The sequence below is a fragment of the Chiloscyllium punctatum genome, chromosome 9, assembly GCF_047496795.1.
Source record: "Chiloscyllium punctatum isolate Juve2018m chromosome 9, sChiPun1.3, whole genome shotgun sequence".
Taxonomy (NCBI): domain Eukaryota; kingdom Metazoa; phylum Chordata; class Chondrichthyes; order Orectolobiformes; family Hemiscylliidae; genus Chiloscyllium; species Chiloscyllium punctatum.
The window spans coordinates 97,736,133-97,752,153 of NC_092747.1; the positions used below are offsets into that span (position 1 = coordinate 97,736,133).

The window sequence follows — 16,021 nt, forward strand, 5'->3', positions numbered from 1 at the left end:
AGAAAATGCGAATGATGATTTGGCTGGGAAGATCTGAAACACAATGATAAGATCAGAGAGGGTTGATTGGAAATTCCTATTTTCTGCAGCCCAAGTTTGAAACCGGATCAATTCATCTTCCATCAAGTGGAAGAAAAGCAAACTCGACACGAAATATCAACCTTTTCTCTCGTCACAGATGTCGCCGGAACTGCTGAGTTTCTCCAGCATTTTCTGTTTTAATTTCAGGTTTCCAGCACCAAAGGTACTTTGCTTCAATTTACTTCCGTATCTGAATTATGTCTAATTGTTTCAGTTGACCGATTTCACCATATTCAGGGGTAGGTTTGTACTTTCACATGATCGTACACAATGTAAACTGGGAGAAACAAATTCCCAGCTGAAAACGGGAAGGATGTGAATTTGGTGTGAAAAAAAAATTGCGGATCAAACTCCAAAAAAACATGATTGTGGGAACAGCACGAAGCTAGGGGCAGGTGGGAGGGCTGGTCATCTTAACTCGAAACATCAGCTTGCTCGCTCTCTCTCTCTCTCCATAGATGCTGGCCGCTGTGATTTGTAACTTTTTTTTGTTTCCGGATGACACCTTAACTCTTCTTGGGAGAAGAATTTTTAAAAAAAAATTCAGAGAGCAGCAGCTGACCTCGTTGACTTGAATCTGAGATCCCAGAGTCACGGGGGCGAGGTGTGTGGGTTGGTGCATGGGACCCGTGCCCGGGGAAATCATTCTGACCCTGGGTGGGAAGAGAGGGAGCGAAACTTCAAATCTTCTGACCGCCCCAGCTCTAACCTGTGCGTGTGTGCAGACTGATAACAAACTCAATCCTCGGAATCCCTGTGGTCGTAAAAGTTTACCACCCAAATCCCGCCCGGGACACGGGAGGAAATGAACAAGAGGGTTGCCGAGTACATTTTTATTTGGGAGTAGAGAAGGGGTAGGCAGGGGGAGGATGAACAGACTTGTAAACAGTAAGGTGTAGCAATGCGTTTACTGCACGGAAATGGTCGGGGGCGTGGGGGGGGGGGGGAGGGGGGAGACAGGATGTAAGAAAACTATTTGTCATTAACATAAAAAATGCTGTGATTCAAAATACACTCCACATGAGGAACCTCCCTTCTTAAATCTATCGCCAGGAAAGTTAACGCCTTCTGGCCCCTTTTAAAAAAACCCAGTCCAGTTTATCAGCGAGAGACTGAACTTGGACTGGGTTTGGCAGATCACAGCCTGTGGTCCTCCAGGGAAGGACCAAGTGGAATTGGTTGAATTATCTTGTACCTTCCTGCTCCTCACCCACCCCCATCACAGCCCCTTCTTTCCCTGACAGTGAGGAAGCCTTTTCTCTCAGTGGCCGTCCCTCTTGGTTCTGGGCGAAAGGACTTTTGGGGAAATTTTCAGGATGGTCGCTTCAGGAGCCCTGGTCTTCCTAATCCTCCTCACCCTGGGGGAGACCTCTGTGTTGACGGTGCGGGGTCAGACCGCAACCCCTCAACCCGCGCCGAGTGCCCCCAAGCTGGCCGGCCGGGAGATGACCAACACCAGCGGCTGGGATCGGAACGGGAGTCGCTCGGTGAACCGGCCAATGTGCAAGCAGCGGACCGAGATCACTGGCACCTTCAAGTACATCAACACCTTCGTCTCTTGCCTGGTGTTCGTGGTGGGGATCATCGGCAACTCCACCCTGCTGAGAATTATCTACAAGAACAAGTACATGAGGAATGGACCCAACATCCTCATCGCCAGCCTGGCTCTGGGGGATTTGCTGCACATTGTTATCGACATCCCCATCACCGTCTATAAGGTAGGACACAGGGCTTCGAGATCCCAGGGGGAGGGAGAATTCCCAACCCGTGTGTTGGTGTGGGAGAGGAGACAGAAGCGGTCGGAGTAGTGCTGAGGATTGTGCAGTTTATGCAGCCCCGAAGGACAATGGGAGCTTGTCTCTTGCACTTGTAAACTTTTCCGCCTTTTTAAAAAAAAAATTGGCTAGCACATCCCTACATTTACACCAGGAAATCTGTAATCAGAGGCTGAGTACACAGATTGCGATTAAACCGATTCACAGACCTTGAAGGTGTAGTTAAGCTGCCACATCATTCCACGTGCAAATGCATTTTGAGATGTCTGTGTCGCCCTGGAGGTAAAACACTGCCCCAAACGAAATAAAACTTAAGTGTACACGACTCGTCCGGAAAACTTCCATGGCCTTGCACCCAGCCCAGATAGAGAGGAAAGAAATGCCCATTCCACTCAGCCCTTCTCCCGCCTCACCCCGTTGGATTTGCTCGAACGTTTTGTATTTAATCTGTTTAATGACTGCACACCTCTCCCCTCATGCCTTATCAGAGAGCAAAAAAAATGTAGAGATAGTGGGGCGATTCTGTTATCGAAATAAATGATAAGGCAAACCATACTTGGTGGTGTTTACGTACAGATGCTGCAGCAAATTTAGTCAGAGCCAGGTAGGAAGCGAACTGAGGGATATTGTATCGCAGCGACAGTATCCACTCTGGCCCATTCCGCTGTTCGCTCCGCGACAGAAAAAAGTCACATCCCACTGTCTGTCACCATTCAACAGTGGGAAGTTTCCGTATTCGTTCAGGAGAAAGCGATTAAACTAGCCCCGGAAGGTTGAGTGTGGTTCATTCCAAAAACGGAAATGTTAACTATTGCCGAACAACATTTCTAGCAGCGAAAATGAGCTCGTGCAAGTGAACTAAATTATTCCTTCAGGTTTTAATTGTTCTCCAACATTTTAAACATTGGTTTAAAAAAGTCTCTTGTGGTGGAATGATCAGTTCTGAGGCAAGACGCATGAGTTCAAGCCCCACCTGCTCTAGAAGTGTGTAATAACATCTCTGAACAGATTGATTAGAACAAAATGTAAAAACTGTTTTTTTTCGTCCTTTACGACTTTTCACTCTCTCACTCCAATATTTCTCCGGCTCTTTATTTCTGCTATAGTACCTAATTTGCTATCGAATTTAATTCGCTAAATTTGTACGTTCTTCCTGCCCTATCGCTATTTATTACACAGTCCTGCAATCTGATCGATAAAAGAGATTATGCAGTTGCTGCTCTGTTCACTCTGGTCCCAGATTAGCTCCTATTATTTTAGCGAGTCTGACTAGCGGCACGTTACAGGAAAACGTGGGCCAAAGTGCATGTACAGTAAAGTTCTTACACAACAAAATTGGAGTTACAGTCCAGCAAAGCCTGCACTATATCTTAGGTGTTGTCAGCTGCATTTTGTATTGTATTGCAACTAAATAGCAGAATAGCACATTCAGATAATTAAATCCTAAAGCGCTACTTTTTAGCAAGCATAGTTTACGTTTAAGTTTTCTCTTCGTTATGACATAGGGTCATTCTCTAGTACAAGATTAGAGTGGTGCTGGAAACGCACAGCATGTCAGGCAGCATCCAAGGAACAAGAAAATCGAATTATTCCTGATGAAGGACTTTTGCCCGAAACGTCAATTTTCCTTCTCCTCGGATGCTGCCTGATCTGCTGTGCTTTTCCAGCACTACTCTAATCTTGACTCTAATCTCCAGCATCTGCAGTACCCACCTCCGCCTCATTCTCTAGTACTGTTAGTGACAAGCAGCTAATGAAATGTTAGCTTTATGGACCATCTAATCTGACAATCTAGCATTAAGTGTTGTAATTTCAGCATTAACAATAGTTCTTTAATTTTCTTCATTCACCAAAACATTGATATACTGACATCAATGACTAGCATTGACAAAATAGTCTTTTTAAATTTGAGAGAGCTAAATTGAAATTGCGAAAATGCTGTTTGATTCAAGTAGCATAACTCCAATGGCATAGTCACTGTATAGTACAAGGACTCAGAAAGAAATGCGCACTGTTCTGTATCAATGAACAATATGTTATATCAACAGCTTTTAAACTTGTTTGCAATATAAAGCGCTTTCTACTTTAATTTTAAATTGCACAAAGTCTAAAGGAAGCTACATCAAACTTAGCATCCAGCAAAGGCATGGTTTATTATTTGCAGAATTTACTTGCTGCAAAATGTTTGTTCGAGATGCTTTCAAATTTCAATTTTATTAGTTCTTGCAATTGAGGTATAGGTGTGTACTGCACATGTACTTTTCATGAGGTGAAAGAAACCTTCTGCTTAAACATCATACACTGTTTGAACTGACAATGTATCAATGTTTTGGATTATGAGCATATGAAAAATTTTGAATACTCAGGTAACGCATATTTTGCATTGTGCACATTAAATATTGTGTATATTAACATATCCAGTTGTCATATTTCAATGATGATGATACCCTGAGGTTTTGCAAGAAATTCCAGTTTCATTTCAATAAAAAGTTAACAGTTGTTCATATTAAAAGTGCTTGTTCAGGTTCATAGGTTGTAGGGTATTCTATTATTCTATTATCTGCATTTCTAACATGGGTAAATGATAGGAATAATACTAATGTGTAATTCAAATAGCGTAACAATTTCTGAATTCACATTTGGTTGTGTAGCTTAAAATGTACAACCAGTTGACTTTTAAAATATAAGTGTGGTATCATAAATTGCTTATTCTTGATGGTCATCTAAATATATCAGATATCCATTTGTTATCATCCTTGCTAATGTTGTTCACCTCTATTTTAAAATTGCCCTCATTGTTCTTTGTCTGTACTTCAGACTTATACTGAACCCATCCTCTCCACAAACACATTGTTTGATGTTCTTGGAATAACAGGATCATCATTACCGGACCCATCCTAAATGTCATCATTTTAATCATTAGTCAACCACATGTGCAACAGCATATACCAAGATCTTTCTGCTTACGTGTCAGTTAGTACAACTGAGGCACAATATGGCAGTGCCGAGAATCTGAAAATGGAACAGAAGATGGTGGCATGCTATGTTAACTTTCTTACTCATTTTGACCAGAAGACAATGTCTAAACTGAGATAGTAATGTGAAACTATCTGGTGAACATGAATAGAAACATCAAATTTGCCAATAGCACAGGATTAGGTAGTTATGCCTGAACTGACATACAGGTATATTGGCATTTCTCTCAAATCAGCTATAGTTCTTGTCTACTGTTTTGTGCTGTCAGCATTGATTTTTGTTTCATGTCTTTTCGTGTGCTTTACCATTTTACTTTGCCTGTAGGAAGAATCCTACTGACTGCTTGCAAAACATTTCTGTAGGTGTTTGTGTGCAAGTTTTAGCAATGCAATCCAAACATATTCACAAATGTACCATGGGCATATTAGAACGTATGTGCTCTATAAAGTGGAATATTTTTAAATTCTTCAGCTGTTCACTCCCTCCACCTTTGCTAAGCTAGGTGCATTAATTATGAGGAACACTGAAAACCCTGCCTTATTGCTATAACAACTTCATTGCAATAAGTATACTTTGAAATCTCCGTGATTGCCAAACAGGTAGGACATCAAAATTAGTATTCACTTCTAGTTATCAGCTTTCCCTGCCATTACATATAATTTGCTAATAATCGCTTTTTAACAGTTCTGCTACTTTACATTTCAATAGTGTTATTAATCTTTTGGATAGAAAATCGTAAAAGCAGGACTTTACAACATTTCAGTTGTTATTTATTTATGCAGTACTTTTCTAATATACAGAAACACAAAAGACCCGACACAAATGTAATTCTAAAAGGGAAGATTGGAAGGGATAACCACATGTTTTGTGAATAGATTGGATTTTAATTAGACTTTTAAAGAAGCAGAGAAAGATAAGCTCGAGAAATGAAAGGAATTTTTGGATCAAATGTATGGTCAGAGAAAAGGACAGTTTGCTGGAAAAGATTATAACATAGCATAACAGAGAGCTAGGAAGGACCAAGACGATGATGGGATTTCAACTTAAAAATTAATTATAATTTTGTTGCATGCTTCAGGAGAGGGAAAGGAAACTTGATGAAGGATGGCTAATGGGCAGCAGACCTTTGAACACACTGAAATCTATAAAGACAAAAGGCAAGGCTGATGCATCAAATGCACCAGTTCATAGAACATAGCAGTATAGCACAGGAACAGGTCATTCAACCCATTATGTCTGTGCTGACCATGATGTTATCCTAAACATAATCCCTGTACGTGGTCTGTATCCCCATATTCCCTACCTGTCTTGTGTCTGTCTAAATACCCCTTAAACATCACTATCATATCTGCTTCTACGATCTACCCTGGAAGCACGTTCCAGGCACTTTCTGCCCTCTGTGTAAAAACCTGTTAGAGAAAGGTTGTGAGCTTTTGCTTTGTCAAAAGCTGAAGTAGGGTTCAAGAGGACAAGGAGGGTGACTATCATAGTCATAAATGATGTTAGTGACTTCGGTTATGGTAATTTTGGTGATGTGGTGGAGGTGAAAATCTAACCGGACTGGTTTAATAAGACATCTGCAAGAGAGATGGACAGATCTGCAATGCATTAGTACATTCAAGATACTGGAGAGATGAGGAAATTTGAAGGTGTGATGATAGTTTGTAAGGCCAAGCATGTTGAAAGTGGACTTCTTTGGCAAAGTTTGATGATGGATTTCAGAGGAAGGGAGGCAATGTCTAAGGCGCAGGAGCTATCTACTGTAGTAGCCAAAAGAGAAACTGGGTGGTCAAGCATTTAATGGGAATTAAATATGGACATTTGATTTGGACAAAGCATTGAGAGGGAAGAGAGAAAAAAGTGTTCTCTATTAGCTGTACCTGCTCAAATTGTCTAATGTTTAATTGCTTTGAAGTTTTATAATAAAACAGCATCCAGTTGAAAATATGCCCTTGAAATTCTCAATGAAATTCTGCATCTGTTCTCTTTTCCTCGGAATCTTTACTTTTTCCTAACCCAGATGCTGAACAGGCACTGGCTGCATATTTCCTTGCATAAAGGGGACAGTGAACTAACAAATGACTGAGTATAAAGAGATAATGCAACTTTCAACATGACAAATGTTGTATTAATATAATACCTTTCATTTACAACTGGGCATACCAAAGCACTTCATAGACAATTAAATACTTTTTAAATGTAGTCACTGTTGTGATGTAGACAACGTGGCAACTGATTTTGTCCATAACAAAGTCCCAGAACAGTAATGTGAAAATGCATACACTTTTTTTTGAGATTCCAATTGAAGGATAAATGTTGACCTAGACACAAGGGATAACTCTGCTGCTCTTCTTCAAAATAGTGCCTTAAGATCTTTTGCATCCACCCGAAACTGCCTCGTTTTAATGTTTCATCTGAATGTCGCACTCTCTGTGCTGCACTGAAGTGCCAGTTTTGATTTTTGTGATGGAGCCCTGGAGTAAAAAATGAAAGCTAGAACAGTGACCTTTTGAGCCACCACTAATATGGCATTTGTAATGAAAAAATTAAAATAACATTACATTTCCAAATCTGGAACATTTTAAACAATGGCAGGAAATGTACCTGGTTCACATGAAAACAGTCCAATTGGACAAGGTTCTAAAACTTGACAATTTACAACACTGAAAAATCATATAAATTGTGATTGCTAAAACTGTTTAATTGTCTAATAGACTCATACTCAAATGAAAAAAAATGTTTTCTTAAATTTATATACTGCACAGAAAATAATAAACTTACTTGCTTTGAGGCACTCGAAAGTCTGTGATATTTTACTTCTATAACTCACATGGAGAGCAGGCATTGGGAAAATTGCCAAAGTTCACTGCAGTAAAACATTGTCAATTTCTTTCCTCTCCTTGATGAAGAGAACAGATACTTCATTAAATCAGAATAGGAATTAAATGTAAAAATTTGTAATTAACAGCAAAAAGTGCTTTTTAGGAAGTACTGGATGTGAATCACTTGTCAATAATTTTAAGTTTCTGCTGCACTAACTGTTGCTATGAATATATTACAGAGAAAAAAAACACAATATGGTAGCTGAATCACACTCCATTTTGTCAGAGCCACCCATGGCTGTGATCTTCCAGTGCAATAAAGCTACCACAGCTGCAATCTAAAACCCTAGAATTCAGTATGTCTAAAGGCTTCACTCTGTTTTAACCTTATAACAACCCTTCAGACCAGTAAGACTGTGAGCCAGTACTAAAGATAATGAATGTAGCTAAGTATGTGGGCTATACTGAATGATTTATGTAGCAAGCTCTCTTTATCTCAAAACTTGGAGTACTACTGTGCATGCCATGGTGCATATGATATGCATCATGTTTATCAGCTTAAACAGCTTAAAAGTTGATAGAAAACCCAAGCACTAGATTATCTGTGACAAGTGTAGCCTGGTTAGCATGAAAGTGGTAGAATTGGTTAACATATTTATTTGTATTCATCTTATTTTAAGTCAATGATTTGATTAAAAATGAGGAAATAAAGTCATACATCTCTAGAGCACTAAGCTTGAGCAGTTTAGTTCAATATTCAATATTGAAAGTTAAATCCTTGTCTTAAATCTGTCATGTGGCATCAGATGTTTCTTCTCAAGAGAATACTATCTTTGTGTGATTTATTTTATTACCGTCACTATATATATTTTCTGTTGCCACAAGAGGTTGGCGTAATGAGAGCTGTTGGAATTTTGGTGGTCACAAAGTTGATGAATCATGTAGCAAATAACTAAAGAGCATTGTATTGATAATGCAAGACCTCTGGAATAAATAGATTACATCTGAGGTTCATTGATTTAGTGGATAAAGATTATTGAATCTACTGTGTCAACACAGTAATTAAAATAGCTTAGTCCATTTATCTTTACATTCACAATTTTTAAAAATCCAGAATTAGACTTAAAGAAGCAACACGGAGTTAGAACTTGAGCGACAATTTTACCTTCTTGGTATGTCTTTAGTTTGATTGTCAAGTATGATCTGAGTTGATGCTTACTGCATGTGACAACAACATTCAGTGGCAGGCATCAATGTTCCCCTCTTTGCTTTATATCCTGGTAACTGGGTGGCCTAGTTTGAACAGGCTGGATTCTTTCTATACTGTCAAACTGATTATCAGCCATGAACTAAATGGATGAGCAGATGATTATAATGTTCCACATTCACTGCAAGGTTCTTAGTTGCATTTTGCAAATATATTTTCCTCAGTGCATTAATGTTGATTTTAAGCAGTAGTCCTGAGTAAAGGGAAATGAATAAAGTTTAGTTGAATATCCTTAGCTGTTTTCTACTTCTATTTTGCAATTTTCTTGTCTTTTTATAATGATCCCTTTGAAATCAAGAATGTCTTTCCCCAGCTACCATTTTGTTTTTCTGTGCTTGAGCATGGGTTCAGCTGCATTGTGACATTTTGCCAAACTCTTTGTCTCCTTTGATTGTCAATGTGACATACCCAAAAGTAAAGGTCATGGCATATCTCCCTTACACAGTGCACAAAACCAACAATGGTGGATCAGTCAGGCCTTACTAAAACTGCTGCTGAGACAATATTTGCACAATCTGCAACTGGATTAAACTAGTAACATGGGAGCCTGCAAGGCAAAGAATGTCTCAGAGTTTATTACACTTTTCACACCCTTTTTATAATCAGATCTTCTGGAATTTGTAAGCCATCTCTAAAGTGTAATTGAATTTCACTTAACCCCTGCCTCTGTAATCCTTCCCAGGAGCTGAATGCTTGCTAAGGTCCGCCACCTTTCTTTGGTTGTTCCTAATCCTGGAGATTTCTTTACATGACCTCCTACCTCCAAGTGCCCAGCCAATAAAGACAAAACCGTTTTGTGAAATCCCTTAGATTTTCCTCCTTGTTTGCTTCTAGCAGTTTCCGGGAGCTTAATCTTTAATTTCAGGAGGTTCCTGGCGAATCCTAGAGGATTGGCAATCCTACACCTTCTCTGAGCCCACAGACTGTAGTTTTGTAGATTTACAGGGTTGGATTAATACTGCTTCCATCAGAGTAATAATGGGTTTTCTCCATTTGGTGTAACTCTCTCTGCCAGAGGGGATCCACAAAATGGTCCTGATTTAATGTGTGTAAATCATTTAACTTTGACACCTTTGATATTGCAAGTGTGACTTTTAAAAAATCTCTTTTGCACTCATATTGCATTAAACCACATATTTGGCTATTTGATACTTTGATTAGTTGCTGGTAAAAACTGTGAAGAAAAATGTAGCTCCTAATGTCTTGTAAAATTAACATAAATAAACTATTTAATTCATATTTTATGATGTTGGACAAGGTATCCACAGATTTTGCACTTGACTATATCAGAAAAAAGCTGCTAAAACTGTTTTATGATCGTGGTAGTGTACATCTGGAATCTCCCACTCAAGTATCATCTTAATTAACCAACCTCTTGGGTGTTTGCCACAAGCATATGCTACATGTATCAGAAATTACTGTATTCTCAACAGAAAAGAATAAGGACTTTTGTTTTCACCTGTTGAAAGTAATCAAAAATTAAATCTAATGATAGAAACTAAGATATCACATTCACTGACTTACTGATCTAGGTCGACAAAATGTGCTTAAATGTTTGGCAAAATATGGATTATGAAAATCTTAGAATTCTGACAGACTGTAATCTGCAACAAATGTACCTGAACTTTAATTTCACAAACAGAGTAAATTTGAGTTTTTCGTACTGGCAATAGCAGATCATTGCACATCTTCTTTCATTTTCAGTGTACTTAAAGGAGCTGGTAAATCAAAATCTCATTTGCCTGCTCATGTGAATAGAAAATATCCTATTTGACTATTTGAAGAGCAAGAAGTTCTCCCTATCTTGATAAATATTACTTCCTCCAAAAATATTACCAAATGCAGGCTATATCTGTTCATTCAATTCCTTATGTGAATTCCTCTGTTCTCTCCTGTTCCCTTCACACTGGCCTCAGGCTTCTTGTATTGGCAGTATTTCCCTTTTATTCCTAGACACATCTGACCTTGCAAATTATTGTCCCTTCTCCAACCTCCTTTTCATCCCTGAATTCCTTGGGTATGTGGTGACCTCCTAGATCCATTCACATTTCTTCTCAAAACTCCATGTTTGAATCCTGCAATCAGCAGTCTGCCCCAGATCACAGTACTTAATAGTTCTTAACAAAATCGCAAGTGTCAGCTCAAGTGACAATAATAAAGGTAAACTTTCCAGTGTCATTCTTTTTGACCTGGCTTCAACCCTTGACATGGTTTGCCATACCATCCTCCACTGATGCCTCTCCTCCATCATTCAACTCAGTCAGACAGGTCTCAGCTGGTTCCATTCTCCTCCATTTAACTGCAGGCAGAAAACCAGTTGCAATGAATTCTGTTCCTGCATACTCAACTCTGGTGTCCCCATGGATTTATCCTTTCCTTCATCTTAGTTCTCATCCATAGGATGCCTCTTGGTGATATCATTTGAAGGATTGCATTACTTTTTAATTGTACATTGATGACATCCAGCTCTCCCTCACTAACATCTCTCAACTTCCCTACTGTTGCTAAAATATCAGACTGCTTCTTTGACAGCCAGTACTGGATCAGCAGTAATGCTCTCCAATCATATATTGGGAAGATGGAAGCCATTGTTTTCAGACTACAGTTCAAACTTAATTCCCTAGATGCTGGTTCCACCCTTCTCCTTGGCAGCAGGCCGAGATTAAGCCATTCTATTTTCAACTTTGGTGTCACATATGAGCTCCCAACCTCATTCCAAGCATCTGTCAGGCTGCCTATTTTCATCTCTGTATGATTGCTGGACATTATCATTGCCTCACCTACTGCTCAAGCCCTGATGTTTTCTTAGTTTTCTTAGACTTAACTATGCCAATACTCTCCTGGCCAATCTCCCACATTATATCCTCCTTAAACTCTAGGCCATTTAAAGCTTTGCTGCCTGTGTCTTACCTCTCAACGAGTCCCATTGACTTTACCAAAGAATTATAGAATCTCTACAGTGTAGAAGCAGATCATTCAGCCCATTGAGTCCACATCGACCTTCCAAACAGCATCCCACCCAGACCCACCCACCCCCCCCACCCTATAACCTTGCATTTCTCATGCCTAATCCACTGCACATCCCTCGACACTATGGGCAATTTAGCATGGCCAGTCCACCAAACTCACACCATTAAACTGTAGAAGGAAACCAGAACAGCCAAAGGAAACCCATGCTGATGCGGGGAGAAAATACAAATTCCACACAGACAGTCACCTGAGAGTGGAGTTGAACATGGGTCCCTGGGGCTGTGTGGTAGCAGTGCCACTGAGATTGTGTGTTTGCTGACCTAGCTGGTTTGCAGTCAAGCAACGTCTTTATTTTAAAATTCTTATCCTGGTTTTTAAATCCCTCCAGAGCTTCCTCCCTCCTTATCTCGGTAACCTCCTCTAACTCCACCACCCTCTGAGGTGTCTGTGCTCCTTGAATCTTGGCATCTTGTGTATTCCTAATGATAATGACTTCACCATTGGTGGTTTTCCCTTCAGTTATCTAGGCCTCAAGCTTTGATGTCTTCAGTCTGCACATCTCTAATTCGATGTCAAATAAAAACTGAAAGAATTACAGATGCTGTAAATCAGGAACAAAAACAGAAATTGCTGGAAAAGCTCATCTGGTCTGGCAGCATCTGTGGAGAAAATTCGGGTTAATGTCTTGGGTCGAGTTCGGAGGAAGGGTCACTTGACCTGAAATGTTAACTCGGATCTCTCTTCGCAGACGCTGCCAGACTGGCTGAGCTTTTCCAGCAATCTCTCTATTTGGAAGACCTGCTTTAAGACAATCCTTTAAACCTGTCTTTTTGACTAAGAGTTTGTCATTTGACCCCAATGTCTTTTTATGTGGTTCATTGTCAGACAAAGTCTAACTATGTCTATGTCAGACAAGTTGCTTTGAAGTGTCTCGGGATGTTTTGTTAGATAAAGGCATTTTATGAATGTAAGTTGCAATATATTTATCTGCATAATCATGACTACATTCAACCTTCAACATTCAACATTAAACTATTAATTTAGGACATGCTAGAGGTGTGATAACATGCCATGTAAATGCAATTTCTTTTCTGCTTCTGGCAATGATTAATCCTTAGATACTACAACCCTTTATTTCTTGTATCTTAAAGGATTTATATCTGAGGGAACCTACTTTTGGAGGAGGTTTAGAGATGTGGAGTGGAGATTAAGGATGTAGGTGGTTAGCTCCTGGGATTAATTGTAGAAGTAAAGTTGTTGGAATGAAATGAATTTAAATTAGATTAAGTTAGATTATTTACAGTGTGGAAACAGGCCTTTTGGCCCAAGTCCACACCGACCCTCTGAAGAGTAACCCACAAGGACCCATTCCCCCTGACACTAGGGGCAATTTAGCATGGCCAATCACCTGACCTGCACATCTTTGGACTGTGGGAGGAAACCAGAGCACCCGGAGGAAACCCACACAGACATTGGGAGAATATGCAAACTCCACACAGTCAACCGAGGTGGGAATTGAACCTGGGTCCCTGATACTGTGAGGCAGCAGTGCTAACCACTGAGCCACCATTTCTTTCTGTGCCTCAGATTTTTATGTCTCTAATTAATATGACATTACTTTGAATTTCATTATACATTACATCATTGGAAACACCACAAATAGCTAATTGCATTTTTAACATCTTAACATTCTTCTTCTACTGATTACTTTAAATGGCTTGAGATTTTCTTTTCTTGCCCAGCTTATGTATTTCTGTTCCGTTTTTAATTTGCTCAATGTTGATTACTTTGACACTCCAGTCTTTGGAAAATGCACGCTATAAACAATGACAGCAACCGGCACTAAATTATACTATTTGCACAGAATAACGTTCCAAACATTTTATGTTGGAATGATATAAACTTATTTCATTGTTCGTGTTGTCCTCTCAATAGTACAATGAAACTGTACAACACACCAGTATGAATGTTATTTGACATTTATATGTGGCTCTCAAATCACGTGAACTCTTTAAAAAAAACTGCGTGTCCTTCTTTATTTAATTAGGCCCTGCTGGTTAGGCCAGCATTTATTCCCCATCTGGCAGTTAGGAATCACCCTCGTGTCTGGAGTCACACGTAAGCCAGACCAGTTAAGGATCCCCTTCACTAAAAGACATTATTGAACCAGATGGGTTTTTATGACAATCAATGGCAGATAAGTTTTTTGATTCACGAATACACATTTAACCATCTGTCAAGGTAAAATTTGAACCCACATTTCCAGAATATGAGTCACTGTTTACCACTACACTACTGTCTCCTTATAGCAGAACCTAACTGCATCTTAGAATATACTGTTAAGAGGTTCCTGCTTCACATCCTTTGATTCAGCTCTGCTCTCTTGTTCTGGTCGAGGTCGACAAGGTCCTAAACCTTTCCCTAATTGCACGCAAACTCCCAAAACAGCTTTTCTCCTTCATGAAAAGAGCTATTTTATTGCAGAAATTAAACAATTCCCAAAGGAGCATCGCTGCATTAAAATGCCTTTATTCATGGGAATGGGTTGTGGATAATACAGATGAAAATAAGTTGAAAGATCATTTCCATGAATTTGCTGAAATAGAATGGTATTGTACGTGAAATTTAATATTGTGCCAACTCCAGTGAGTTGATGCTGCCAAATGGTGGTGTTTGGAAGCTGAAGGCTTCAGATTTATTCTCTGAGCCTTTCTGAGCCAGGTGCAGTGCCTTATTAAATTTCCCATACTACTCGAAGTGAAAAAAATTAAAAACATCCAGCTATGCACTTGTACAGTTGGGGGTGGAATCATACTGCATGATTTCAGTCATACTTATTCATTCCCATAAAATTTCTCTTCAAGCAAGGCACTAACTTATTTAAACTGGCCTTAATTTACAGACAGAGAAACCTTATGCATATTTGTATTTGCAGCTGAATTTTTAAGCAAATTTGAGTGCTTCCTGAAAAGGGCAGTTTGAATTGTGTAATATGAGGGTGAAATGCTGATAATTATAGGTCTACTACTGGTGGTGGTCATAGTCAGAATAATTTGAAGTGCTGGTTTTCAGCTCTTCTTGGGCCCAGTGATTGCTTTGGTGATAATTTGGTGACAGTTTTGAACATTAGCCTATGCCACACTGATACAGTGCTGTCAGACTAATAAAATTGATATACAGTGGTGCCTCAGAATCCGACTTTAATTTGTTCAAGGAGGCTGTTCGGATTGCAAAAAGTATGGATTCCGAAACTATTTTCCCCATAAGAAATAATGGAAAGTGAATTAGTCCATTTCTGGACCCCAAAAAAAATTCAAGACACTTTTAACTGCAAATATACATGGTTAAGGTAAAATAAGATGAGTAAATGACCTAAATATCAAGTAATAATAATAAAAGCAAGAAATAAATGTACTAGCATGAAAATAACTTCATTTACCTTAGTGAGGAGTGCTAATGGTGAATGCACTTATTTGCTTCACTGCTCTTCTTGGGTGCCATGGTGAATGTGGGGTTGAAAATGTGTTGCTGGAAAAGCGCAACAGGTCAGGCAGCATCCAAGGAACAGGAGAATCGACGTTTCGGGCATAGGCCCTTATTCAGGAATGAGGAAAGTGTGTCCACCAAGCTAAGATAAAAGGTAGGGAGGAGGGACTTGGGGGAGGGGCGTTGGAAATGCGATAGGTGGAAGGTGGTCATGGTGAGGGTGATAGGCCGGAGTGGGATGGGGGCGGAGAGGTCAGGAAGAAGATTGCAGGTTAGGAAGGCAGTGCTGAGTTCGAGGGATTTGACTGAGACAAGGTGGGGGGAGGGGAAATGAGGAAACTGGAGAAATCTGAGTTCATCCCTTGTGGTTGGAGGGTTCCCAGGTGGAAGATGAGGTGCTCTTCCTCCAATTGTCGTGTTGCTATGGTCTGGCGATGGAGGAGTCCAAGGACCTCCATGTCCTTGGTGGAGTGGGAGGGGGAGTTGAAGTGTTGAGCTACGGGGTGGTTGGGTTGGTTGGTCCGGGTGTCCCAAAGGTGTTCTCTGCAACGTTCCGCAAGTAGGCAGCCCAATATAGCAGAGGCCACATCAGGTGCAGCGGATGCAATAGATGATATGTGTGGAGGTGCAGGTGAATTTGTGGC

General features: G+C 39.9%; 1 protein-coding gene across 1 annotated transcript in view; it reads left to right on the forward strand.

Annotated features, from left to right (window-relative positions):
* Positions 1 to 1,111: 1,111 nt before the first annotated feature.
* LOC140481550 (endothelin receptor type B-like) overlaps positions 1,112 to 16,021 on the forward strand; it is a 36,412-nt gene continuing 21,502 nt past the window's right edge. The window contains exon 1 of the mRNA XM_072577923.1: positions 1,112 to 1,799. Within this exon, the coding sequence (XP_072434024.1) occupies positions 1,398 to 1,799 (402 nt within the window). The 5' untranslated portion in view covers positions 1,112 to 1,397. The remainder of the gene's footprint in view (positions 1,800 to 16,021) is intronic.